Raw genomic sequence first — 26,227 nt, forward strand, 5'->3', positions numbered from 1 at the left:
TTCACATGGACATGTACATCATCGGCGTCTCTCTTTGATGCAAGGAGCAAAACACCAAGCGCTCGGCGCAAGTGAACGTCCTGCTACGCTTTCCATTTAGTTGTTTCCAAGATTCAGAGCCGCCAGTTTGCCACCAAGCTCCTCTTCCTCGGCAACCACGCCCGCAATGTCCTCTGGAGGGCAGAACATGTACGGGAGCCTGAAAAAAAAAAAAAGACATGGGCGTGAGAAGTGCTTGCCTGCTGGTCAATCGAGCAGATGAACACATGGGTCGAGCAGACCACGCCAGCCAGGCATGAAGTACGTACAAGGGGCGCTTGTCAAGCAACGAGTAGCCCAGTTGATGGTGGGTGTAAGGGTCTGGCTGGCTCGTACTCGTCCTTGCTGGCAGGTTGTTGTCAAAGCTTGACGTGCGGTCAGGCGATGCATCATGCAACTTGTGAATCCTACACAAAAAGGTCGCCAACACCGGAATTATTGGAAATTGAAGACTGTACTGAGCGCAGCCTTCTGCAGATCACTACACGCCGCAGCGTCATTTACCTCGCCCGCAGCGCCACAACAGGCGAGGCCGCACGTGTACCGGCCAATCGGGGTGACCTGTTGGATGCGGGTCAGGATGGGCTGTTAAGGCAACATCGCTTGGAGGAGAAATGATCGTTCAGTCTAGTAAACAGCAGATCGGTGCCCATTACCCCGGGGAGGCCGTCGGGGAAGCCTGTGCATTGAGGAGGGCACGTCGGACAAGAGGTGATTGCGGCGCGGCCACTGATTCTGATCGGCGTAATGAATGCAGCTTGCTCCGCAATGGAGACCCTGGTGCTCCCAGTCTATAATGCAAAGCAATTGGCCCAGTTGTCAGCAAACCATACTCCAAGAGATGGTGCTGTGTTGGGGAAAAAAAAAAATGCCCATGGACACCACTCCTTTTCACATACGTGGGGGAAGCAGCTTCCAGGCTGGCTGGCCCTTCGCTACTAGCAACCACCGCCTCGTCGACAACACTCAAATCAAACAGCGACTGCAAAGACAGGTGCAGCAATGATATTTTATATAGCTTGTGAGTTTGCGCAGCCATGCTTGCGAGAAGGAGAGCTATAGGAAGAAAGGGATGCGGCGTGCCAAAACAGTATTGCATGACGAGAACGCTACAAGCACGAGAGCACGCTAGGATGAGACCTGAAAATAGAGGGCCCAGCCCCAAACGTGAGGGAGGCGCACAAGATGGTCCCATGGCTTGCCAAGCAGGCGGGAGCGGGACTCCGGTTTCCACCCCAGCGCAAGCTGGAGGCTAGGCTCTTCGCGTGCGGCTAAGAACGCATCGGCATCACTGGGCCCGGGATATCGGCCTGCCAAAAAGCGGTGATGATGGGTGCGCAGGTGCGCTTCCAATTTCTCCAAGCCAGCCAAAGTGCTAAGATCTGCGTAGGTACCAAGAAAGGGCCAGTACTCGGCAAATGGCACGCCACTTTGCTTGGAGAGGACTCGGCCGTATTGTTGCAAGCCTACAGAGCAGCCAATGTCATCGTGGCACAGAGGGCCGAGGCTTGCTAAGCACAGGCCACGGGTCACATGGTCTCTCAACTTGCTCCAGCCGAAATGCCGTCATCAGCCCAGGTACGTACCGCGGCCTGGATCATCGCGGCGACGCGTTCGATATTCATGCCATTCGGCCGCGCGTTGAATGGACGAGGGTGTATCGGCCGTGGGTGTTCCCAAAGGAGTACCTGTGGTTGGCGTTGATGGGTTGACACCATTGGTGGTCGAGGCGCGTTCCTGGTTTTCACGTTCCCCTGGCTCGGTGGCTGTCAGAGCAGCCTTGAGGCGATTGGCTTGCTGCTCGGCAATCGTATTGTCCGGTGAGTGCTGAAAGGCTGCCTGGAGCTCCATTGCACGCTTTGCGGTTGTTGGACCTAGCCAAGCCAGCAGTCTGCCAACACCAATTCAAATACCAAAAGCTGTTGAGTTGAGGTGCCGCCATCAGCACAACCGGTTGCAGGTGATGGCACTGACCCTTGAGGTGCCTCTTGGCGTGAAAGAGGCTCGTCGGGATTCCAAGTCACAATTTTCGGCCGTCCATGCCCAGCAGTCTGCGGCACACATGCTCTTATGTGTAAGAAGGCTTGAGAACCTTCAGTTTACAAAAGAGGTTGTTTGGTCTTTCGAGTACGTACAGGTTTGGTGATGGCCACAAAAGTACGCTCGACCAAGAACTGCTGGAGTTCATTGCGTTCAGCAATTACCTCACTTTCAGCCGCAGAACTACGCTCGCCATAATGCTGCGCCACATTGCAATGTAAAGGCAGGATTGGAACAAACGATAAAAGCGTTGCTTGCCTGAAGAAGGGCTCACCTCAATCAACCATTGCAACGTCGACTTGTACAGAGGGTCCGCCACGCGGCTGAATCTGCATACGCGAGTGCATGCGTATTCATTGGGGGTATGTCAGCGGGGCACGAGTTAGTTGATGAGGGCTGATGGACAGCCAAGGCCTCATAAATTAACGCACCGGCCGCAACTGAGCAGAATCTTCAGCGTTCCCAATCGCCCTTTGCGCGCGGCCAACATTGCGGGCGTAACGGGGTCGCCATACACTGAATACTACATGAAGGGGGTGGGAGTATTGAGCAGATGCACGCTTGATGCCCAAGGCCACACTTGAATGCGCGGCACCTTCTCAGCGCGTGCTGTTGCCAACAAACAAAAACGAACCGGAGATTGCAGGTAGCTAGTCATGACGCAGTCCAGCAGTTCTGCTCGGGCTTGTTCCATTGTTTTGCCTGGCATGTTGGCAGCTAGATCCGAGTGCTACCATGGACCAAAGCAAGACCGAATTATCAGATTACAGTACCGCAAGAATGAGAGGAGGCGGTGGAAGCTATGACGAGGAACGGGGTGCCCTATTTTACCTGGGCAAAGGCAACAACTTCCTCTAAAATAGCTCGAACCAAGTCCTCCCGACCATCTTCAGCAGCAACATGCAATGCGTTGCCTCGCGCCGTCTGACACATGTTGCATCGTGCATGGCGATAAGAGATACGACCGGTTTGGCACAATGCCGTCCAGGGTGCAGTGAGGAAGAATACCACTTGATCGTTTAACGCGCACCTTGTCTGGGCCAAATTGGCGGATACGCGTGGGAATCAATGATTCACCCTCAACAATGAGGCGGTCGGGGCGGGCTCGAACAAGCTCACGGTAGCGAGTCACGTTCCCCTGGCTCACAGCACGACCGACTTCAAAACAGTCACCCGCTGACTTGGTGGTGGGTACTGCTTCAACATTTGCAGCGGAAGTGCTTGAATTGGCTGCCAGTTCGTCTTGCTGGCGCGCGTTTTCCTCAAGGGTAAGTGTCTCTTGTAACCATGCAACGGCTGCACTCCATTCTTTGTACTCACGAAAGTGTGCTGGGCGACACCTATGTCATGTTAACCAGCCGTGGGGGTTGAGCGGAGGTTGATCAAGGGCCCCATCCCTCTTTGCGGCGCAACATGCCATGTGCTTTCAATAGGTCAAGCATATCCCACAGCCCACCACGGGTGCACACACTTTGAAAGCGTTCTCCACAAGGGGCAGCTGGTGAGAGGGGTTACGGTGTAGAGAATGCCTGCAGGCGGCAAGTCCGCTGGAAGCGTAGCCCAATTACCGGGCTGAAGCGTTGTGACGGGCACGGCATTGATATGTTCTAATCAACCCCCCCAAGAAGACACGGATCGGCACAATGGAGATTAGCGAGGGGACGGTGTCGTTAAAACCACAACGTTGTCAGTTACAAAACAGCTTACCGGCGGTGAAAGGCTTGGTAACCAGGCCAAACACGGCTCGAGGGCGCTGGAGCCAGGCGCGCGCTTCTTCCTCATCATCCACAGAGCGAGTCTCCAGCCCTTCCAGCTCTGCACATTTGATTCGGTAATGCATGTGCATGAGATCTGGACCTGATGACAGCGTCTATGCCGCTTGGTTCTCGCAAGCATGAAATGGAACAGGGATGCACGCACGGGTCAGCTGCTGGAAAAAGTCCGGGTACGAAGCGTCTTGCTGGAGGCGTGCATAACCCTCTGCCAAGTTGATCGCACCGAAATCAATGGTCAGCGCCAGTCACATCCTGGGCGGGCATGTTAGTGGCCAGTAGCATCGATTGGGTACGGACCGGCTGGCACGCGTCGATCAGCACCAACGGTGGCGGGATCGAGTGGGGACGGGGGCAAGGTTGGCACGGTGACTTCTTGAGGTGGTCGGCTGGTCCAAGCCACCCAAACATGTCGAATAGGCTTGGGCGCTGCAGGTTGTGGTGCCTCTGTCGCCGTCGACATGGGAGTAAGGCCCTGCAGGGCGTAGTACTGCTCAAGGGCTTTGGCCTTGGTCGCAGCGTTATTCAGTGCCGACACATTGGGAAGAGAGGTGCCGTGTTTCTTGAGATAAATGAATAGTTCCCGATTGCTGGGTTCCACCAGCGTTTCAACCGGCGCCTGCTGTGGCGCCGCTGGTGCAGTCGCCGAATCCGGTGCGGCCTCGGTCACAGCAGGTGCAGCCCCCGAATCTGATGCGGCCTCGGTCACAGCAGGTGCAGCCCCCGAATCCGGTGCGGCCTCGGTCACAGCAGGTGCAGCCCCTGAATCCGGTGCGGCCTCGGTGACAGCAGGTGCAACCCCCTCAGCCTCGGCTACTTGCTCCATGTTGCTTAACAACAATCGTCAAGCCTACCCCGGCTCTTCAGGATCACAGTTAAGAGCCCCCCCTGCCCTCCTTCGTCTCCTCCTTCGTCGTGCCGTCTTCAATCTCTTTCTCCCAAAATCAGAAAATTTCGTACAAAAAATTTAATGATGACAATTCATGCTTTGCATGTGTGTGTGTGTGTGTGTGTGTGTGTGTGTGTGTGTGTGTGTGTGTGTGTGTGTGTGTGTGTGTGTGTGTGTGTGTGTGTGTGTGTGTGTGTGTGTGTGTGTGTGTGTGTGTGTGTGTGTGTGTGTGTGTGTGTTTTCTTCCAACGTGATGGCAACTGCTTGTGTGAGGTTGACCGGGAGCTGGCAGCAGGCAGGTCGTCTGCAGGGGCGGTGGCTCAGCTCTGCCATCTTGGCCCACGCTCCGGATCACATGAGTGTAACGGCTGGGCAGGTTCGGGTACGTCTATGTTCCAGCTGCGCTTGGCTGCTCGCTATGTTTTTTGTTCTCATGCTGACTAAGGAGGGGGTGGCGCGTAGACTAGTCCCATTGAGGTGCAGGTGGCAGCCTGCTGGCCGGAAAGTCCGACAGTACGAAGCTTTTACCTCAAGCCACTTCGACAACCACTACCCACCTTTCGTGCTGGGCAATGGTTGGATGTTTTCATCAAACATGACCTGATTGGTGGATTCTCCATCGCATCAGGTCCAGAAGAGGTGATGGAGACTGGGCGGCTGCTGCTCTCTGTCAAATATAGCCAACATCCACCAGCTCGCTATATGCACGAGGTGTGCCAGGAAGGAGACGTGCTACCCATCTCTGTGGGGGGGCAGGTTTGCTTTGAGCCTGCTTCTGCCGCACCCAATCTTCTGCTCATTGCCGGTGGTATTGGCATCACCCCGCTGCGCGGGATTGCGGCCGAAGCCTCAACACGACCCCGCTTTCGCGGCCACGTTCTCTACAGCAACCGCACAAGTGACGACGTTCTCTACAAGGTGGGTCGGGCATGCTACACAAATTGGTGCTCAGGAGTCTCATTGATTCTGGTTCGACGCTTGTGGCGCTCTCAGCAGTCATCTCCCTCGCCTTCCTGCGCTCATGGCTCGCTTTGATTGGGAAACCTCGGCAGGACTTTTGGGATAATTTAAATTTAATGCCCAGGTGGACGGTGCGCCAGACGTTTACACGCCAGGACGTGGAGGGGCGAGCAGCAGGCCGCCTCACGGAGCAGGACATCCGGGACGCGCTGAACCAGCTTCAGCCACCGGGTGAGGTTGTTCAACCTGTCGATGTACACGTCTGCGGGCCCCCGCCCATGGTTGACGCGGTTGAACATTGGCTCTTGGCGGCTGGTGTACCTCCTCAACACATTATGTTTGAACGTTGGTGGTGATGAGCGGATTTTTTGTTCAAGTTGGGCCAGTGGCCTGTACTTGAAAGTGCATCAAGTACAACGTGCGTTCAGGATAGATAGTATGAATTTTCGGTAATTGACCACCAGACAACCCCGTGTTTCACATGTTACAAGCCTATCGCTGTGGGGAGCCAGAAAAAACAAAGAATAGTTGGTAATCGATGAACTCTACTTTTGCACCAAAAATAGTTGTTCTTCGATGAACTCTACACCTTCGCACCAATTGGCATCTGCGCTGTCACTCTTTGATGACCACCTGGACATCACGTGCACGCAGTGATGCCACAGTAGAGGCTGCGGCATCCGAAAAGCCTTTGCCGACTACAAGAATCTTGAGGTGTGGCATGCCTACCCGGGCCCACGAGCGGCGCAGTACATGGGGCGTTGAGCCACGATATGGACACGCAAGTGCGTCGCCAGACAAGCTACAGACACTTTTATGTGAACGGGCTGACAAGAAACAGCAGGGGCCACATGCCAAACCGTACCAAGGAGGGCGTCGGCATCGGCTGTATTGCCGTCGGCTGCGCCAACCACATCCAGTTCTGAGCACAGGACTAACAGCTCTAATCTACTTGGAGGGGCAGCACAACCACACATGCTTGCGAGAATGAGCGGCGATGGTGCACACCAACACAGCACGCGTGCCAAGTCAGGAGCTGACGCTCACCCCTTCAAACTTGCGCGCGGGCGTGCAAGGCAAACTTTTGTGCAGCCGCTTAGGACATGCCACCAATCACTTGCTGGCTCAGCCTCTGCCTCATCGACCTCGAAGATAGCTGGGGCCTCGTAGAAAATTTCCGAGGCTCGTAGACTGTTTGATACATTGGCCGAAGGAGGTCATGTGGTGAGGACATGCCCAAGATTCCATCATATTGTGGGACACAGACGCGTGCATACCGGCGCAGCATCGAAGCATAGAACATGTGGCGAGTGGGGTCGATGGCCTGCAATTCTGTGAGGTGCTCACGAATGGTGGCTGCATGCTTCAGCGCACTCTCCTGCCAAAGCATCTCCATCAAGCGCAGGCGACACCACTTGCTCTCGCCAACCTCAAGCTCCTACTCAAGAGCCAAATGGGACAAGATTCAGTAATCCCCTGGGCTGATGTGATTCATACAGGCGGATGACAAGGCATCCTGCTCATCCTCCTGGCCTTTCTGTCTGCCTGCTTTGCTGGCCTGTCTTGTTGATACGTACCGCCATGAGTTCTTTGATTAGATCAAGCTGTGAAGCTACGGCATCGGCATTGCCGGGCGGTTGGGACCACCGCTGCAGCGAAATGTCAGTGCGGTCTGCCACTGGATGAGGGGACCAACAACAGGGCGTGAGGGATGACGATGGCTCCATGCCACACAAGGATATGTTGCCTAGCGAGTCGGCTGTACTGGTAGCACTGGGCTACGCACAGAACGGGCGTGCTGCCTTACCCGAAGCGTTGAGCTCGATGGTGCTTCCAGTTGAGGTTGCGCCGTCCACCGTGGTGAGGGCACCACTGTCGAGAAGGAGGTGGCTCGGTTGCTGAGCTCCATCTGCAGCGGCTGACCAACGCAATACATGTTTGATGGCCAATCCTGTGCGTTCAGGCTGGAGGGCCACCTCGGCTGTTCCAAACGTGGCTCGCAGAGCCTTTGGTTCCAGACGGGTCGGCAGGTTGGTCACAATATGCAGGGCCTCGCCAGCAACTGCACTAGCAATCACGTGGGGGACTGTGGGGGCGCGTCCCAAAAGCCAGCGATGATAGTACCAGGCGCTCTGGTCCTGCGGGTCAATGTAAAAGGCATTGGTCAATAGTTCGAGTTCGGCGTCGAGCGCCTCTGTGGCTAGTTGAGCTGGTTCGGTGACCCCGTGAAACTGCAGCAAGAGGTTACTGCGATTGTGCCACGCCGAGTAATTGGAGTAGTTGTGCGATATTTTATCTTCAGTGTAGGCCAGCTCAGTTGCCACGGCATCATGACGGTCCAATTTCTCAACCACAAAGCGACGATAGTCCCAGCAGTGAAAGTTTCGTTCGTCGTGCTTGAGGAAAAGCGTACAAAGTTCAAGCTCTGCCTCGGCTTGAGGCTCAGCCTCCTGGTTCAAGATCCAGCGTCGATGGTGCCAGCAGTTGTATGACTTGGGGTTGCGCTTCAAACAGGCCGTTGTAAACTCACGCTCGGCTGCCCAGTCGACGGGTTCGTCACTCGCCAGGAGGGCCAACAGGGTCTCCCGACGGTACGCGAAGACCGTGGTAAAATCGGGGTTTAGGAGCAGGATTTGCTCACTGAGCTGCAACCCATCACGGTCGTGGACCTGTGCATTGCGTTTGGCAAAAAGTGCGTTGCGCAGTACCAAATAACCCTTGCACTTTTTCTGACGCTCCAACTCCTTGAGTGCCTCCTGCTCCTCCGTCGATCGTACCTTGACGCGCCCGTGCATCTCGACCCTCCTTCTTACAAGATCAAACAACAGTTGGAGAAAATGTGTGCGTGTGTCAGAGAGTGTGTGTGAGAGCGCGAGAGAGAGACTTGCCAACACGACAACACACACACACACACACACACACACACACACACACACACACACACACACACACACACACACACACACACACACACACACAGATTGAAAGTGTGATATAATTCATTCTATCTCTCACGCAGTTTTTTTAAGGGTCTCTCTCTCTCTCCCTCTCTCACTCTCTCGCTGCGTGTGTGTGTTTGTGCGCATGTGTGTGTCGATGGGTTTGGAATGATGGCAGCCATGTGGCGTGCTGCGGTTGTGGCTGTTCAGCGAAGCTGGCCGCGCTCGCGCTCGAGATGGGGGACACAAACAGGCCGACTACAGGCATTGCTCGACCGTACTGGGTTGATGATCCGGGCCTCGAGCTCTTTTCCCGATCAAAGTGAGTGAACCAGTTTTGAAAACCTGGCCTCGTGTTGCCCTTCGACTTCAATTCAAAAGCCGGCCTGGCAGGCATCCATGTTGTGCACGAGCTTTGATGCACTCAAGCCGCTTCTTTTTAATGTACAGCCCACCTTTTACAGTTACCCTCGGTGCAGCAGCATCTTCAAAGCATCGTTGATGGTCACGCCACACTCAGCGAGCGCCTCACACAGCTGACGACAGAGGTATGATTTATGTTGGCCACGCGCCGCCTCAAATCAAAACGAGACAGAGCTGACTCGACCAAACACTGCTCTCGTGCAAACCTCCTTTTTGCGTGCCCAGAATGGTGCGCCAAATGAGATTGCCAGCATTAGTCGGCGCCTCGCCAAGGTGGCAGCCCTGACCGAAGTGATCCACGCTCGCGATAAGGCCCTTGAGGTGCGTTTGATGCGCCACAGGATACAGTCTGCTTGACCCTATCAGCACCTGATGTGTGAGGGCCTTGTTGTATCTGCGTGCAGGCCATTGCTGAGCTCCAAGACATGCTGAAAACGGAAGAAGACTCGGAGCTGCGTGAACTAGCTGCAAGTGATTTGGCGCAAGAACAGACACAGCTGCAAGAATTGGAACAGGAGCTTCTTCAGGCCTTGGTCCCCGAAGACACGGCAGACGAAGCCAGTGCTGTGGTCGAGCTGCGGGCTGGAACCGGGGGCCGTGAGGCGGCCCTCTTTGCCCATGACCTGAAGTTAATGTATCAGGGGTACGTGCCGGCGCAGCTCGGCGTCCTCTCGGTAGAAGCCAACCAGATCCTGTAGGTGAAGCTGACCGGTCTTCTTGTTGACCGCTACTTTCATAGCTTGGCTCAGCAACAGCGTTGGTCCTTCAAGGTGCTGGATGAGCAAGCCACTGACGACGGCGGTCTACGTGTACGTGCCGGCTTTCTCGCACTTGGCTGCGCATCCCCAACACCGCTTGTGGTTGCCTTGCTGGTGACAGTTTCGGTGGCTACCACGGGTGCATTGAGCGGGAGGTGGCTCATGATTTTGCTTATGCTGCGGTACAGGAGGCCTCGCTGAGCATATCCGGCAGCGGCGTTTTTGGTATGCTCAAGTTTGAGAGCGGAGTGCATCGTGTGCAGCGCATTCCCACAACCGAAACGGCTGGGCGCATCCACACAAGCACCGCCACCGTGGCCGTTTTGCCCGAGCCCACTGATGTTGAGGTAGAAGTCTTGGACAAGGACATCCATGTTGAGACCTATCGTGCCGGTATGCACCCTTGCACCGCTGAGCCAATCCAGCTGACAGGGACGCTCAGAACATAGCTGTCTTTGGGGACTTCCGGGTGCTTATAGCCAGGGGGGTGGGGGGCGCGAGGGGCTGACTCTTTTGTTTGGATTGACCAGGTGGTGCGGGTGGACAGCATGTCAACACCACGGATAGTGCCGTGCGCTTAACCCATCTACCGACGGGCACTGTGGTTGCCTGCCAAACGGAGAGGAGTCAGCACAAGGTTTGTTTGCGTTCACCGGGCCTTTCCTGCTCCTCTTGATCAGCTTGAGCACATCGTATCCACCCGCGTTGCCATTGATCAATGCGTGCTGTTTAATCGGGTGCATCACCTCGTTCAGAATAAAGCAGCAGCCATGAAGGTGCTCAAAGCCCGTATTTTTGCTCAAGTGCGTGCCAAGCAAGAAGAAGAGCGTCGGGCCGCTCGGCGCGAGCAGGTAAAGTCCTTTGGGCACCCGTTGACCGTTGCCAAGCATGGCATGAGCTGTAGTTTGTAGTATCTCACAGTATCCGCTCTGGGTGACTCGCTCTGGGTGACTCTGAGCAGATTTCCACCACGCCCGGCGAGCGCTCAGACCGAATTCGAACCTATAACATGCCTCAAGATCGTGTGACAGGTTGGTTTTGGGCACCAAGCAACCCTAGCACATGCTCATGCATATCATCCTTGTCAGCGTCCAGGCGGGTGTGAGTCCATAAAGTCCTGCGCCTCATTCTTCTCGTGCTTGCCCACAGATCATCGAATCAAGGCATCCTTGAACAACGTCGAAACGCTGCTCAAGGGCATTTCGTTGCCTGAACTGATTGTGCAGTTGCAGCAATTTGACAACAGCCAGCGACTGGCTGATCTATTTGGCGATGAAGTCCATCTCTCATCTTCAGGCTCGGAGAGCAATTGACTCAGGCAGAGAAGCATGGGTTGAGCCGCCACCCAAAACTACTCTTTCCTTTTGGTCGCCCGTGCTTTTTTACGTTCGTTTCTACTTTGTGAGGCCAGGGTCAGAGGACGCGGTGGAAGCATCAGAATTGATTATGATGATAACAATTGAAGGTCTTGTCAGGAAACGAAAGAAAACTAAGACGCACTCCTACTGATCATGCTGGCTCAAGATCGAGGGCGGATTTGGCGTACAGGAGGATCAAGTCGGCTGCTTGAGCTGGTCGCTGCACGAATGGGTCCATGCCTGTCTGCGCGAGCGCTTGTCTTAAACACGCGCAGCAGCACACGCGGCCTGATTCTGGCAACAAGGCTGGATCACGGGGGGGTTGGGCGCACAATCCGCAGCTAGCCGCGGTGGGCTCATGTTCTCTGCCCTGGGCCGCTGCACCGGGTGGGATGGCCTGGGCTGCATAATCCGAGTTTGCAGGCTGAAGAGCATTCGCAGCCTGAGTCAGAGTCGATTCTCGGACTGGCTCTTCGCCAAATAAAATGAGAATCGAGCCGGCCATGGGCAGCAGTCGCCACGCGGATGCAAGGACGCGGGGTGTTGCGCGCAGCAACCGACGGGCAAGGGGAAGGTGTGATTCACTTGGTGCCGGGAGACTGGATGACACGGCCATCGGCGCCGCCCGAAGGATGCGGCGCGTGGTTAGCCCGGTCAACAGATCCAGCACCGAGGTAGCGGTTGAGACGCGCGCGGCAGAGGAGAGCGAAAGTCCAACATCCAGCAGTTGCCAACCCCCAACCAGATACTCGAGCCAGGCCTCGACGGGCAGGGCGTGCTGTTGGCCCGAGGGGCCTCGAGCAGTACTGACGCGGTCGTCGCCCAAAGCTGAAGTGTCTTGACGTCGATCGAGTAGGCGATGACCGTCCATGCCTTGCTGGAGCCAGACAAGGCATTGGCGCAAGATGCGGCGAGAACAGACGAGCAACACCGCCCAAATGCTGCGCCAGCGACCCCAAGCTTGTTGTGTGGTTGTTCCAGCACCTCGGACAAGTGCCAGGGAGCACCAGGCCGAAGCCATGCGATGGCCCCAGCGCCACATACTCACGGCATCACCCAGAAGAAGAACCATCGTCGAGAGGCTCTGCGGAGAGGCGCGCCATCGTGCGAGGCGTACCAGCCGGCGAGCAAGCTCATGCACCACCTTCTCCAGCAGCGAGTCCAGATACTCTGCCGTGAGCAGCTCAACCAGAGCGTGAGCCACCATGATGTGAAACCGGCCAGAGGCCGTCCTACCCTCAGCGCGCCACGCCGCGGCTGTTCAAGCGACTTGATGGCGTTTACAAGCTGAAATGAGAAAAAAAAAATAACCGCCGCCAGCGACATCAACTTGAATATCTTCTTCATCAACTTTGAGCAAATTTGCTTCGAAACACCTTATGGGTATGAATATTTCTGCATTTTCTTTCAATTGAGAGTGTTAATATGGCTTTGCGACACAGAACCGTGGCCCGATTCGTGCGCTCCATCTCGGGCTCGGGGCTGAGCCTTGTACGCCGCTGCAATGGGCCGGCCACCGTGAGCGGTTGTCGGCGTCTGCAGCTTGCAGCCACGCGCTACCTTCCCGATGGCACGCATGAACAGCAAATGAAAGGGGATAGCTGGAATCCAGCCATTGTTCATCAGACGGGTGCCCCGCCTGTCGTTTTCTTGCATGGCCTGTTTGGCAACCGGGCCAATTTTCGCACCATTAGCCGCCAGTTGGCCGAGGAGACTCAGCGAGACGTGTACGGGCTAGATCTGCGGAATCATGGGGACTCGCCATGGGACAACCACATGTCCTTCGAGGCCATGGCAGACGATGTGGCGGAGACGCTGCATCGTCTCGTACAGAGCCCAGGCGGCGTGATCCTCGTGGGGCATTCGCTCGGGGGCAAGACGGCCATGGTGACTGCATTGCAAAACCCAGAGCTAGTACGCCGCCTGGTGGTTGTGGACATTGCCCCCATCCGCTACGCGGCCATGCGACAGTCGCGGTCGGTGGCCCAGGCCATGCAGGGCGTGCCCCTGTCAGGGCCTGGAGCCCTGCGGACGCGGCAGGAGGTGGACGAGCATCTTCGCCCACTCATCCCCGAAGACGGCATCCGCCAGTTTGTACTCACCAACTTTGTCTCCGGCTCACGCCATCGTGAGGCTACCTGGCGCTGCAATGTCAAGGCATTGACTGCCGAGATGCCGTCGCTTGCTACCTTCCCGACCTTTGAGGCGACGGCAGATTTTCCCCACCCTGCCCACTTTCTCTACGGTCGACGCTCAGACTACGTGGTCGAGCGCGACGTCAAACCAGCTTTGCAGCGCCTGTTCCCACAGCACACTTTGCAAGGGTTTGACACCGGCCATTGGGTGCATGCGGAGCAACCAGGCCCGTTCCGTGAGGCCATCGCCGACCTGGTCGCGCAGGACCATGCCGCTGCCGCCTCTGCGTGATGGGCTCAGCGCCAAGCGCTGCCCCTCCCATCTCCCCGTGGGCGGAACTTGATGTGTTTGAACAGAAAGCATGTGAGAGCTGCGCCTTGGTATTTGCGGGCCTTTAGGTTACCACCCGACCGAGGGCAGAATTGTGACCTCACGTTGAAGACTCGATGAGTCGTGTAAAATTGAGCAGAACAATACTTTATCACGTGCGCACGCACATGTGAAACACAGCGATCAACAATATCACAACGTCCGATGGTGTCAAGGGTTGGCAGTCCCGTCCTGGTGGCGCAGCCACTGCAGTGACCCGGGCCTTGATATGCCGTCATCTTCATTGACGGCTTGTGCTGTGGCGCACGGCAGCACGGCTCGGTTCAGGGAAACGTGTGTTGGTGTTCATCAGTGCATTTGTGCTATGAACCCTGTTGGGGCTCCAACGGCCGCTACATCTGCATGCTGATGAGGTAGTCTGCGAAGGAAGAGACTTGGGTGAGGCAGTCAGCCGCCGATGCTGGAAAAGCATAAGTGGCGACGACGAGCGCCTTCAATGTTTTGTAGAAGACGATGCCGCAGTTGTCTGCCATGCAAAGGGCCAATACGAGTGCGTTTGGGATGAGGCGGGCCAGCCGTCTTCAATGAGCTCGTCTCAGCAGGCGGTTTGCAAAACAACTCACGCTCGCGTCCCATGATCATGGTGCCACCATCTGTGTCAAGCCAACGAGGCCAGGGCAGTGGGCAAGGAGAGGAGCACAACACCGTGAGGGCGGGACTTTCTGGTGATGCCGCTGATGAAGAAACGCATGCGTAGACCACGCACCGCGTCGCAGAAAGAGGTATCGCTTGCCACCAAAATTGATGCCACGTTCCACGAGGAGGGCTGCCACCTTCTCACTCTCAATGGCCTCGAGGATGGCCTGTGCCTCCGCTGCTGGAGCTGCCTGCAGTTTCCCTGTGGCTGCCCACAGCGTGCCATCCAACCCGTAGATGGCCGCATCCTCAATATTGTTGGTCTGGCTCAAAGCCTGAACATGATCCACCCAGCTCGCCATCTCGACAAGATCCAAGAACAAACCTGAGAGGCACACACGCACCCAGGGAGATACAGACACAGGGATATACAGGCACACACAGGAGTCTCTCTCTCTCTCTCTCTCTCTCTCTCTCTCTCTCTCTCTCTCTCTCTCTCTCTCTCTCTCTCTCTCTCTCTCTCTCTCTCTCTCTCTCTCTCTCTCTCTCTCTCTCTCTCTCTCTCTCTCTCTCTCTCTCTCTCTCTCTCTCTCTCTCTCTCTCTCTCTCTCTCTCTCTCTCTCTCTCTCTCTCTCTCTCTCTTTCTCTCTCTCTCTCTCTTTCTCTCTCTCTCTCACACACACACACACACAATTGAAACGGCCGTTATCGCGGGAGAGCTGTCGGATCGCCGTGGTGTCGCACATGGTCCGGGTGGCGAGGCGAGGGGCAGCGGGGCAGCAACGTTTGAGATTATGGATGATTTTGAAGCCTTTATGGCCGCGGTATGTTGGGATGGGCTCATGCCTGTTCCCGCCTTGCTGCTTGGCTGAGCCGTGGTGGGACACCTCACGTCTGTTTGTCTTGCACTGTATCGATCCCCCCCTATCAGCCGCTGTCGGACGAGGAGAGTCCACAGCCATGGCAGCGCCGTCACCAAGCAACCTCTAGTGCAGCCACGCGTCAACCCTACACCGCTCGCATCCCGCTCAATTTTTCGGATGAGGATGAGGATGAGGACGAGTCAGCCCTGGGGCGCGAAGACTCGGCAGCCACCGGTCGCTCCCGCTGGCTGCGACCCAAAACCAACCTGGCCGCAACTGCCCCTGTACCCAAGACCACCGGCGTCGCTGCTCGAGGTACGTCGGCTGTCTCGGGGTACCGCTCTTGCCGTCAGCACTCGTGAATGAGCCTGATAAACGCCGTTGCGAACAATTGCTACTCGAATCACCGCATTCGCTCGTGCGCCTTCGCATATCCTGCCCTACCCTCCATTTTCAGGATTGGGTGGTGCCTCGCGCCTGTCAGCTTCTGTCAAGCCAAGCGCGGGGGCCGGGGCACACCTCAGCGCTTCGCTTCACGGGCGCAGCAAGCCCGGGGGCTATTTGAACATGTCCGACACCTTCACCAGCTTGGGCTCAACCGTGAGCAGCGCCCAGCTGGAGGATGAGCCCACCGAGAGCAGCACGTCAGCGGATCAAGATCGCAATGCTCACCTCAGCTCCCGACAGCACCCGCTAAAGTCGCACATTGCAAGCTCAGGCACCATCCTTCGTGCACCAAGTGCCACCGCCCACAGCAGCGTGGCTGATGAAATTGCTGCACTTCTCGCTGGTGCCACCGACCCTGCGCCGCGCGGCGCCAGCGATCCGATTGCCGAAGAACCCGAGTCTGAGGAGTCTGCTCCCATCGGTCACGTGCAAGTGCGCACTCACACACCTCCGAGCGAACGGAATGCGTCGGACGACTTTGCCAGCCTTGACGATGATAGCGATCAAAATAGCAGCCCTGACAGAAGCCACCGTGAAGCCAGTCACGACCGTGGCGACCGCAGCGTGAGCAAGGACTTTGCAAATGAGCATGACCATGACCATGACCATGACCATGACCATGACCATGACCATGACCATGACCATGACCATGACCATGACCATGACCATGATGATGATGAACAAGAAGAACAAAAAGAACAAGAAGAAGAAAACACCAAGGGCCAGGAGACGGAGAATCAAGAATCTAACGAGCACGACCGTACGGACAGCGCAAGCGCTGACACCGAGGATGAGTTGAGCGGCAACGAGGAGCCAAGTGACCACGCAATCGCAGAACCTGCAACCGCCATCGGCGCCTTGGCTGCCTCCAAACCCTCGCGATTAGATGCTGGTAGGTTGGCGGCGTGTCTTGCGGTCTTGATTTCCGCCAGTGATTCGCTTCTGCTCTGAAACCCACACCACCTAACCTCTCCTGTGTGGCGAGTCTAGTCAACTTTGCAGACTCTTTGGACGGTAGTTTGATGAGTTCCTTGCGCCCAACCCTGGCACTATTGCGCGAGGAGACCGAACACGCCCCTGTCTCCCCCGCTCGCGCGACGACGGGCACTGCTGTTGAGGCGGACAACAGCGTGGCACGTGACCAAAAACAAGCGAATAGTGACGACGAAACGCCTTACCCCATTTCTGGGGCCCAGAACAAGCCCGAACCAACCCCCGTGCCTGCCCCGCGGCCTGCTATCGTCTCTGCCAGTGCTGCCCTCACTTCTGCAAAAACACAAAACTTTGATGATTTCATGGCTGATTTTGACTCGACGATCAATTCGGCTTTGGAAGCGAATGCTGATGCTTTGGACAGCTCCATGGCTGGACGGCACCTCCAAGACGATGCAGGCGCAGACAGCGAGGCTGGCACGGACGAGGGAGATGACGCTGAGACTCAAGACAACCACACGGATCATGTCGCAGCCAAAACAAAGAGTGCGCTTGCTCATTCATCGAGCTTGGCCCCCCAGGCCTTGCCGGCATCTTTATTGGACACAGCAAGCTCGCGACCAACCACCAGCGGTAGTGTGAGCAGTCGCATACCGCGCCCCGCTGTTCAAACCACCTCGGCCCCGACCGCTGCCGGGATGAACCCCACAGGTGCTGCCACTGCCGCCACTGCCAAAGGGGTCCCACCCTTGTCGTCACGAGCCCACCAACACCACAGCGCGTTACAGGAGCAGCTGGCCAAGCGCCTGGATGCCTGGCAGGCTGATGGCACTGAGCACGGCCTCGAACAGGTGACAACAGCAGCAACCGAAACCGCGGCACTACGCGACACCGTGGCTCAGCAAGAAATGATGCTCAAGCTCTTGAATCAGGAAAATGAGCAGCTGATGAAGCGCGTACGCGCCATGGAAACAGTGGAGGGCGGCCAGGCTGCTGACTTGCAGACACTCCTGGCTGAACTGCGACGCGAAAATTTTGTTCTTCGAGCTCAAGTCGAAGATACAGACGAGCGCACCCGCACGCGTGGCACGATTAGCGATGAGCGGCTGCAAGACCTCGAGCGCCGTCTACAAGCGGAGCAGGCGGCCCATGCAACGACCAAAGAGCAGCATCGCGGTGCCTTGGCTGAGCTGCGCACCGAGCTACAAGGCACGATTGCTCGCCAGGACGCTCTGCTCACGCGGCGCAACGAGGAGGTGCGCCGATTGAAGGAACAACTTGAACAGACGCTAGCCGCTATGGAGGAGCTACGGGCCGAAGCACGTCAGGCACAAGCTAATCTGGCAGAGCGTCAGCAAGATTGTGAAGCCTTGCAAGCCATGCTCACCGAAGTTCGTTCAGGCAAGGCTGCCCTGGCTGCGGCCCACAAGCCCAAGGAAGATAGCGTAGCGTCCTTACTCAAGCCCGACGAAGAAGTTACCGTTGTGCAGCTACGCAGTGCGCTTGCTGCACGAGACCGCGATCTTAAACAGCTGCAGGCTGACTACGATCAGGCCATGGCTGGGCATCGGGAACAGTTGGAGCAGCTTCGCTTAGAGTACGCCAGCATTAAGACAGGATTTGAAGCTCGTCTTAAAGAGACACGACGCGAGCTTGAAGCCGCCAAGCAAGAGCACCGCCCCTACTCCAGGGCCAAGGAACTTCAAACCGAACTTGAGGCGTTGCAAGCTCGCTATGCACAGCTAAAAAAACGGCTGGGTGCCCCTGAGGCCGATGCGCCCGGGGAGGGAGCGGCACCATCGCCGCGACCGGATAGCACCGGACACAGCACGCACTCTGTGCAGCAAGTACTACAGCTCGAGCGCGAGCATGCCGTCCTCACAGAGAAAGTAGCGGCTATGCAAGCGGCTTCCAGCAAGTTACAAGAGCGGGTAGAAATAACGGCTGAAGAATTACGTCAGGTCCAACTCGAACGTGACGATGTCCAGGGGCGGCTTGACGCTGCGGTCCGACTATCTGAGGCAAACCGTTTGGAACGCGTCCGCATTGAGGCAGCCTTAACGGAGCTCAAAGAGAGTTCACAGACTGCCCTAAAGGCTCGCGAGCAGCGCCTGCGGTCGCTAGAACAGAGCACGCAGCTGCTCGAGGCCGAGGCTGCCTCGTACCGCGAACACATCAAACGCTTGGAGGCGCGAGTGGCCGAGGCGCCTTCCTTGGAAAAGGTTGTCGAGTATGAACGCCAATTGCGGGAGCTCGAGGCTAGCAAGCACGCCCTGCAACTAGAACTCGACCAGGCTCAGCAATTCCAAAGCCCCACCATGCAACACTTTAACCTGTTGCAGCGTCGCATTGCTCAGCTTGAGGCCCAGCAGCGCGAACGGGAGCGTCAGATGAAACACCTCTTGACAGAACAGCTCCAGCGCTCGGATTTAGACAAAGAAACGGTCGAAAGCAAATGGCGCCAGCGACTGGCCGATGAGGTGAGTAGGATCCTTGTCAAGTCATTGCGCGCTGCCGTGGGTTCTATCGTTGCCAAAATTTGGCCTGGGGCCTCACGAAGCTGCACTCTGCTTGGTAGGGCCTTAAAGTGTTGCGGCTGGAAGAAGAGGTGAAACAGTTGCTCGTGGCTTTGCAGGACCTGCGCCGACGTCCAAAGCACCCGCAGTGATCCGGAAATACGGAGTGAACCACGTGCAGCATTGTTTATATCGATAATAATAAGAGACCATGAAGCTCCTGAGTGACTTTTTTTCCCCCTCGTCTGAGACGATTCGCCGTACCCTGAGTGGCTGACCAAATCATATTTATAATGGATCTGCCGCGCAATTGATTTACATGTCTAATGGCTTTTTTTTTTTTTTTTGCTTTTTTTTTTTTTTTTTTGATGTTGAAAAAAAACAAAAAAACAAACCGAGAAATTCTCAAAACCTCTGGCGCATTTATTTCAAAACGTTGGCGCGACACACGATGGATGAGCAAATTGCCTTGATTGAAAACTACGAAAAGGTCGGTCGGTGCGCGCCCGTGTGTGCCCTTGTTACGAGTCTTCCCGTGGTTGCCTGTCTATGTGGTGGAGAGGGGAGAAGCGGTGCAAGGAACATGGAAACCGGGAATTGATTCAGAGCCAGCATCCCGTTTGCGCTTCGTGCGCATGGTCTCATGCTGTCGCAAACGCCTCATCAGGCCGAGACGCGGCATGCCGACGACAGTGCCTTTGGTGTGCCGGACGGTGTTACTGGCGTACACGTCAAGGGGCACAGCAAGATGTCCGCCGTCATTGGCTTTTGCACCTCGGCCCTTGAGGTGGGTCAGCCAAATGTCGGACGCAGGCCTGCCTGAGTCCCGCGAAGCGCGTGCCGCACTCACGTTTACCGCCCTGACCCGTGTTTGCTTTCTAGACAAGCCCCATCTGCGTGATGGCCTTTGGATCTGCGGTAGCCAAGTGTGTCTCCATTGCCGAGATTCTGAAGCGGGAACTCCCTGTATGTTGGCGTGCATTGACTGTTCTGGCCGAGCCCCGCCTCCTCCCACGTGCTCATGCCCTCCCGTTATCAATTCATAAAACCCATATAGGGTTTGTACCAAGCTAATCAAATCTTTCATGTTCGGTATGTCGACTCACCCTCATCAATATAACCATGCTGCGGTGATGGAGAAGGTGCTCATTTGCCTTGTGGTCCCCAATGCCTGCTGTGTGCAGGGAGGTGGAAGTTTGGCGTCCTTTGCCGACAGCCGATCCCAATCTGGATGAGTTCGTTGTTGTTCCGCTGCGCACTCTTGTGCTTTTATAAATGATGATGATTATCATGAGTGATAATGCCCGAGTCCTCACTCCTCGCTTTCACCATAGGATTCATGTGAATCGGGATCAGCCAGCGCTGACCATCTTCCTCTCGAAGCAACCCATTGATCCAGCCACCCCAGGGTACGAACCTCCTCGGGGTGCTGAGAACGTCATACAAGCGACGTGATCGTTGCATGCCGCCCGTTGCAGCCATAGGCGGGTCTGTGCCATCTCACTTTCCACTGTCCACCTTGCCCCCCATCACCCTTGACCTCAGATACCAAGCACCCAAAGCTCTGCCCACCGAAGCGGTGAAATGAGACGGCGCCCTTCTTTCCAAGGAGGAGGTTTTTTGTTTTCGGCTTTTTTGTCGTGCATGTGAATAGAGTGACTAAGCTGCTGCGTTTGAGCTGAGCTCAGCGTCAGAAAGACTGCCGTTTTCTACTTTCTCCTCCTTTCTGATCAAACCCCTCTTGCAGGCGCATCCGGTCGACCTCGTGCCGAGCGCGACTCGTCCTTGTCACTATGAAGGCACACAACTTGACGCACCAATTTAGAGCCTGCATCATCAGATGCCGATCGATCGGCTAGGACATCAGATTATGCTTCAATTGTTCTAAGTCGGTTCTAGGCGTTGATCATGGCTGGACACAGCAAAATCGATACACAGCAGCGCCAAGCGTGTGGTTCTGCATTTCATTCTGTTCTTTCTCTCGCTCTCTCCCACGGGCCAGCTCCCATCTCTTCAGCAGGCAGGCGGTCCATAGCGCATGGGATAATTTTTATTATCGCGCCCACGATCTGCTCCAATTTGGAGCAAGGCGCTGCGTGATGCGTCACGAACGCGCTGCTAGCTGAAGCATGAGTATATCAAAGGCGTCCAACGGCACCCAGTTGGAGTGATAGGTCAGATACTGACTGGCTGCCAGCAAGTTGGCGCGAAGCAGCGGTGCCTGGGACAGCTTGGCCAGCAAGATGTCTTTGAGACGAGGAACGTCATGTTCCGGTACAAACACTGCAAAACTGGGCCAATGTAGAAGGGAGCTGAACGGCAGCTCGTACCCATCCGCGATGATCACCGGAATACACCCAGACCACACGGCATCCATAAGTCGTGGCGTCCAGACTCGGAAGCCCCGAACCACCAGACAAAACTCGCTCTCGGCCAGCGCTTGACGGTAGTGTGCTGCCGCCAGTGTGCCGTCGACCAATAAAAAGTCGGGATCGCCATCGAAAAACTGGCGTAGGCGCGGCCGCACTGGCCCACGTTGTAGGTTGCCGGCCATAAAGGCCAAACGATTCCGGGGCGTGCCTGCCCATGCCTCGCGCGTCACTGACAGTCGAGTGCCGCCCTGTAGGCAGGTGTCACACCCGTCGCCGATGTGCGGCGCAGTGGCCAGATCTCGGTGCACATTAAAGAAGCCGTCGCGACGATCGGCTGTGTTGACGAGACCAATTAGGTTCTGCTGGGCTGCCCGAGACAATTGAGCGACGGCCGATGAGCCCATGTCATGGCTACAGACGTAAAAATGATTGGCTCCGGCACTGCGGTTCCAGTAGGGATATGCAGCGCTGATGCTCGCAATCCATGAAGCCAGCCCCGCCTCTGCTGCGTTTTGGCCACCCGCACGGTCGGCCACTGTGTATCGATGTGCTGTGCATTGAAAGGGAATTAGGAAATGAGTGGCTTCTTCAGGCTGCTGGACTGCATAGGGAGACGATGCCAACACTTGGGGCAAGCGGCGTTCAACGCCATACTTGTAGTCATCTGGGGCCCGAGGCATGGAACCCAGGTGTACCGGGTAGGTGAAGATACGTAGCTGGCGTAGCGCCTGCTCCTGCAGACTGGTCAAGTTGATGTTGGGCTGCAGCACGTGCGTCAGGCGCTCCACCTGAGCGCGGCCAGCTCCGAGATGGGCCGCCGCAGAATCTTGACGGGCTGCGGCAAGTGGCAACTTGACAAAGAGCCGTGCCCCGGACGGTGTGCGCGAGCTGACTTTGCTCTTGAGCCAGCCATTCGAGTTGAACCCCATGCACTCGGTCAAGGCGTTGCAGGTCTGCTTCAACAGCTCCACGTTATTTGAGCGGACGTTTGCAAGGTCATGGCCCTCCACGTCAGCACCTTCAATCACATCGTAGGTGAAGGCTGGCGCGGTATTGTATTCTACCGTCAGGTTGGTGAAGACGGGTTCGATGGAACGGCGCGGCACAGGTTGGCAGCGTGGAGCAGTTGGGCGCGCAGCGCTGTCATGCTCAAAGGAGATCTCCAGCCAGAGACCAGCAGCCAGCACCAAAAAAAGTGCAAAGGGCAGCCAGCTACAGTCACGCCCAACCACACTGGCCCGCATTCTGTCGGGCTCTCGAGCCAAACGCACCCGCCCGTGCTAGCAAAAAAATCACCAGCCCACCGGATTCGGAGTGTGTCTGTGTGTGTGTGTGTGTGTGTGTGTGTGTGTGTGTGTGTGTGTGTGTGTGTGTGTGTGTGTGTGTCTGTGTGTGTGTGTGTGTGTCTGTGTGTGTGTGTCTGTGTGTCTGTGTGTGTCTGTGTGTCTGTCTGTCTGTGTCTGTGTCTGTGTGTGTGTGTGTGTCCTCATCCCAGAACGAAACACAATTCAGATTGAAGTGTCTGTGGAGGAGCCGGAGCTGGGTAAAATGCTTTGCAATTTTGGCGCACACACGCACGCACACGCACACACATAAACGCGCAAACACTGTGGACGGGATGGGCTGGCCTCAACTGTATATACATAAAACAACAGCCACAATCACAATGGATCTGCAAGATCAACAGAAAAGGGAGCGTCATGGACGCCAAGTGCCCAGCCACAGACCAGGCGGAAAGCCATGCAGCTTTACTGAATGGTTGACTGTGCCTGTGTTAGGCACAAATGACAAACAAAGAAACACGGGGACAACGATGTGGCGAGACAATCTACTGGAGCGCGCACACGCCGACGAAGGTGGCCCAGCTTTAGACGACTAGCTCATACTGCACAAATTTGCGAGTGCGACCAGCGACGAGACCCGCGCCAATCATGGCCAATACATAAAGCAGGCAGGAGGCACATGCTGTACGCAAGGTGATGGGCGATGTGCACGCATTGATGAGTCTCAGGTCAGAAAAAACACTCAAGCAGGGACAAGAACTCATCGAATATGACCAAGAAGGAGGAGCGATAAGGCGGTAAGCGGGACCGCGCTTACCAATGGGCCAAGCAAGGCCAAGGGTGCAATCACCAAGCTCAAACATGTGAGCATGAGTTCCGCAGCCACAAGGTGCGGCGGGACCATTGGGCTGGGTGGCACTCACACCAGCGGCGAATTCGATGGTGCCTGCCGTTTGCAGGATGGCTGCGAGATCGCACGAGCGCACCGCGTTTATGAGTGAGACAATGTGTGTGTGTGTCCGGCCAACGGCGAGTTCATGACATTAAAGCATAGTGCAAAGCGCTCGCACCAGCCACGGCCATGGGAATGGTTTGCCATTTCTGTTTGGAAAAAAAAAAAAGCCAGCAAGCACATCAAACAAGACCGTGACGATGTGGCGTCATACTCGCCGCTGATGCACTGAGCCAGGGCACTCGAGGACACAATCGTACCGTGCTGCCACTCATACAGGCGCAGGTTCCAAGGGCAAAGGGCAGGGTCATGGCGCTTAGGATGAAGGCAGCAATGTTGAGACCAGCAGCATGCTCCCAGGCAGGCGTGGGTGCATCACTAAAGTCGGCCCCATAGCGCTCACGCAAGCCTTGGCTTGTCGCAACTATTGGGACAATACAAGAGTCAAAAGGGACAAATGGTCTGAAACAGGAGAAGTACAGCTTCAAAAAAGAGGGAGGGCGGGCCAAATCGAAACGCACAAGTCACGGGGCCACAACTATGAGCGGTGGCTTCGGGTGGGGCGAGCAGCCAGTCGGGGCTGGCGATAGACCACACACTGCCAAGCGCGGCAAGCACGAGGACGACAATGTATAATCTAGCATTCCAGGAAGGAAAGACCGAATCAATCCCAGTTAACCCAAGAAAAGAAGCACAGCTGGGCCAAATATGATCGATTCATCCCGGCGGGCATCGCAAGCGAAACCACTCACGCATGAATGGTCACGTCGGCGGTGGAGCGCATGCTGCCTGGTCAACGTCGAGACGAGGGGCTTTGATCACGGCAACGTATTGGTTGAGGTGCTATTTGCTGAGCTGCGGCCTTTTTGGCTGTCGAACTCAGCTACGGGAGCAGAGCAAAGTTGTGCACCAGCAATAAGGATAGCAAGTAATATCATCTGTGTGTATTCATATGGATGTGTAAAGTGGGGGAGGTGTGGAACGGTGGCAGGAAGGGATCGCGGAAAATGGCTGGGCGACCCGAGGGACATTCACTTGAGCAAGCCCAGATGGGCGGGACGAGGGGTACGCAAGCGCAAAGCGAGGGCAATGGGGGCAAAAATACGTGTGCAAGTGATGCGAGGCGATCGTGCGTGTGCGGTCCCGATTGGAAGCTTGTGGGGCCAGATTGCAAGCGGGCTGGGTAGAAAGCGCGCGGTCATGACCATGTCTTGATGTCATATCTCGAGATCCCCTCAGGAAAAAGAGGACGTGCACGACAGAATGGGGGTTACCAACGTCGGTGATGGCCTCCCGCGATGTGTGTGCGACAATGAGGCAGTTGTATGTCGGATTGTGCCTGATGTACTGTGTATGGCTGTGACGTGACTGTATCTGTGTCTGAGCGTGTTGGTGCGCGCAATTCATATCCGCACGTACTTGCTGCCGCGAGTCTTCTTATGGGAGGATGCGGGCCCGAACAGTAGAGAGAGCAGCAAAGCCGAAATTTGCTGACACTTGCTTGTGTCTTGTTGTCCGCAGGGTTGTGTGTTCACACACACACATACAAGTTACAGTGTTGAATGGCAGCGTGACCAGGCGAGGGGTAGCAGGTATACGACAACAAGAAAGAGAAGCACACGCGTGTGTGTGGGTGGCACACGGGTGATCTGATGTGTGTGTGTACACGTTTGGTTCACACGCCCGGATGCGTGCAGGTGTGTGTTACACTCAGAGACTCGGAATGGGAATGTGTGTCTGTGGCAGTGGGCAAGGTGGCAGACAGTCTTGCACGGGGCGAAGGCGAGAGGGAACACGATACTGGGCGGCGAGAGTGGGCAGTGGTCAAGACTTGTAAAGAAATCTTGGATGTGTGGCAAAGAACCAGTAAATTTTAAAAATGGCGGCGCGGCGCGACTTGCCAGGCTCCAACTTCAGAGCCTATGTCTCTTGTGTGCCCATTTCACGGCTTTTTCACAGACACGCCCACATGCACATGCACTCGTGGGCGAGCGCAAGCTCACCTCACCTCACTCCGTCGTACAAAGGTAAGCTTGTGAGGAATTTTGGGATTTTGGCAAAACCTTCTGGCCACATCCGACAACTGTCGCATGTGAAAACATTAGGCTTGGTTTGCTTGGCACAACGTGGGCATGCGGCAGGCGGATCAGGCGGGGTGATACGGTGCCATGTTGCTGATGACGCTTTTCCAGCTGACATCCCAGCATACGTACAGATGAGCTCAGATGCTCAGATGCAAGAATAATGATGTACGTGTGCCTCAGCTAGAAGCGGTACACATGCCCTTGGCACGCTGCCATGCCTGCACACGCAGCTCACCCATCGCTGGGCCAAGTGGCAAGCTGCCGATACGCTGCTCCTGTGTGATGTTATTTCTGACTTGTCTACATTCGGGATGGTGACGCTACTGGTTCACGAACACAATGTGATGATGCTGCCAATGTGTTCTGTGTGGGTCGCTTGCCATACGACCATCGGTCACTGGTGGGGTGGGGCGGGAGGACTCGAGAGGAGAGCAGCGATTCAAAAGGTCCATGGCTTCCGTCTGATGACGGGCAGATGAAGCTGGGTTTCCATTTCC

General features: G+C 56.1%; 8 protein-coding genes across 8 annotated transcripts; 3 read left to right on the forward strand and 5 right to left on the reverse strand.

The window, feature by feature from the left end:
• Nucleotides 1-96: 96 nt before the first annotated feature.
• MONBRDRAFT_22717 (uncharacterized protein) lies at nt 97-4,677 on the reverse strand (the record flags this gene model as incomplete). The annotated part of the gene is made up of 14 exons (XM_001743226.1): nt 97-199; nt 309-446; nt 939-1,021; nt 1,222-1,505; nt 1,626-1,913; nt 2,171-2,279; nt 2,354-2,408; nt 2,511-2,602; nt 2,714-2,809; nt 3,110-3,419; nt 3,551-3,686; nt 3,787-3,894; nt 4,000-4,059; nt 4,152-4,677. 14 exons carry the CDS (start codon nt 4,675-4,677, stop codon nt 97-99), a joined length of 2,388 nt encoding a protein of 795 aa, XP_001743278.1.
• A 3,116-nt stretch (nt 4,678-7,793) lies between these two features.
• MONBRDRAFT_1999 (uncharacterized protein) lies at nt 7,794-8,495 on the reverse strand (the record flags this gene model as incomplete). The annotated part of the gene is made up of 1 exon (XM_001743227.1): nt 7,794-8,495. A coding segment is annotated over one exon (702 nt), but the record flags the coding sequence as incomplete, so codon positions are not given.
• A 543-nt stretch (nt 8,496-9,038) lies between these two features.
• On the forward strand, nt 9,039-11,133 carry MONBRDRAFT_22719 (uncharacterized protein; the record flags this gene model as incomplete). Its single annotated transcript, XM_001742906.1, has 10 exons — nt 9,039-9,083; nt 9,104-9,187; nt 9,288-9,383; nt 9,467-9,705; nt 9,802-9,871; nt 10,009-10,213; nt 10,351-10,457; nt 10,501-10,671; nt 10,782-10,851; nt 10,970-11,133. 10 exons carry the CDS (start codon nt 9,039-9,041, stop codon nt 11,131-11,133), a joined length of 1,251 nt encoding a protein of 416 aa, XP_001742958.1.
• A 196-nt stretch (nt 11,134-11,329) lies between these two features.
• On the reverse strand, nt 11,330-12,385 carry MONBRDRAFT_5584 (uncharacterized protein; the record flags this gene model as incomplete). Its single annotated transcript, XM_001743228.1, has 1 exon — nt 11,330-12,385. The coding sequence occupies one exon, from the start codon at nt 12,383-12,385 to the stop codon at nt 11,330-11,332; it is 1,056 nt and encodes a 351-aa protein (XP_001743280.1).
• Nucleotides 12,386-12,816: 431 nt separating this feature from the next.
• MONBRDRAFT_2177 (uncharacterized protein) lies at nt 12,817-13,560 on the forward strand (the record flags this gene model as incomplete). Its single annotated transcript, XM_001742907.1, has 1 exon — nt 12,817-13,560. A coding segment is annotated over one exon (744 nt), but the record flags the coding sequence as incomplete, so codon positions are not given.
• A 476-nt stretch (nt 13,561-14,036) lies between these two features.
• Nucleotides 14,037-14,642, reverse strand: MONBRDRAFT_5586 (uncharacterized protein; the record flags this gene model as incomplete). Its single annotated transcript, XM_001743229.1, has 2 exons — nt 14,037-14,170; nt 14,411-14,642. The coding sequence occupies 2 exons, from the start codon at nt 14,640-14,642 to the stop codon at nt 14,037-14,039; spliced, it is 366 nt and encodes a 121-aa protein (XP_001743281.1).
• A 464-nt stretch (nt 14,643-15,106) lies between these two features.
• MONBRDRAFT_5587 (uncharacterized protein) lies at nt 15,107-19,191 on the forward strand (the record flags this gene model as incomplete). Its single annotated transcript, XM_001742908.1, has 4 exons — nt 15,107-15,458; nt 15,601-16,482; nt 16,593-19,003; nt 19,102-19,191. 4 exons carry the CDS (start codon nt 15,107-15,109, stop codon nt 19,189-19,191), a joined length of 3,735 nt encoding a protein of 1,244 aa, XP_001742960.1.
• Nucleotides 19,192-21,143: 1,952 nt separating this feature from the next.
• On the reverse strand, nt 21,144-22,655 carry MONBRDRAFT_22722 (uncharacterized protein; the record flags this gene model as incomplete). Its single annotated transcript, XM_001743230.1, has 1 exon — nt 21,144-22,655. The coding sequence occupies one exon, from the start codon at nt 22,653-22,655 to the stop codon at nt 21,144-21,146; it is 1,512 nt and encodes a 503-aa protein (XP_001743282.1).
• Between the last annotated feature and the right edge of the window lie 3,572 nt (nt 22,656-26,227).

Source organism: Monosiga brevicollis, genomic scaffold, assembly GCF_000002865.3.
Source record: "Monosiga brevicollis MX1 MONBRscaffold_3 genomic scaffold, whole genome shotgun sequence".
NCBI classification, from domain to species: domain Eukaryota; class Choanoflagellata; order Craspedida; family Salpingoecidae; genus Monosiga; species Monosiga brevicollis.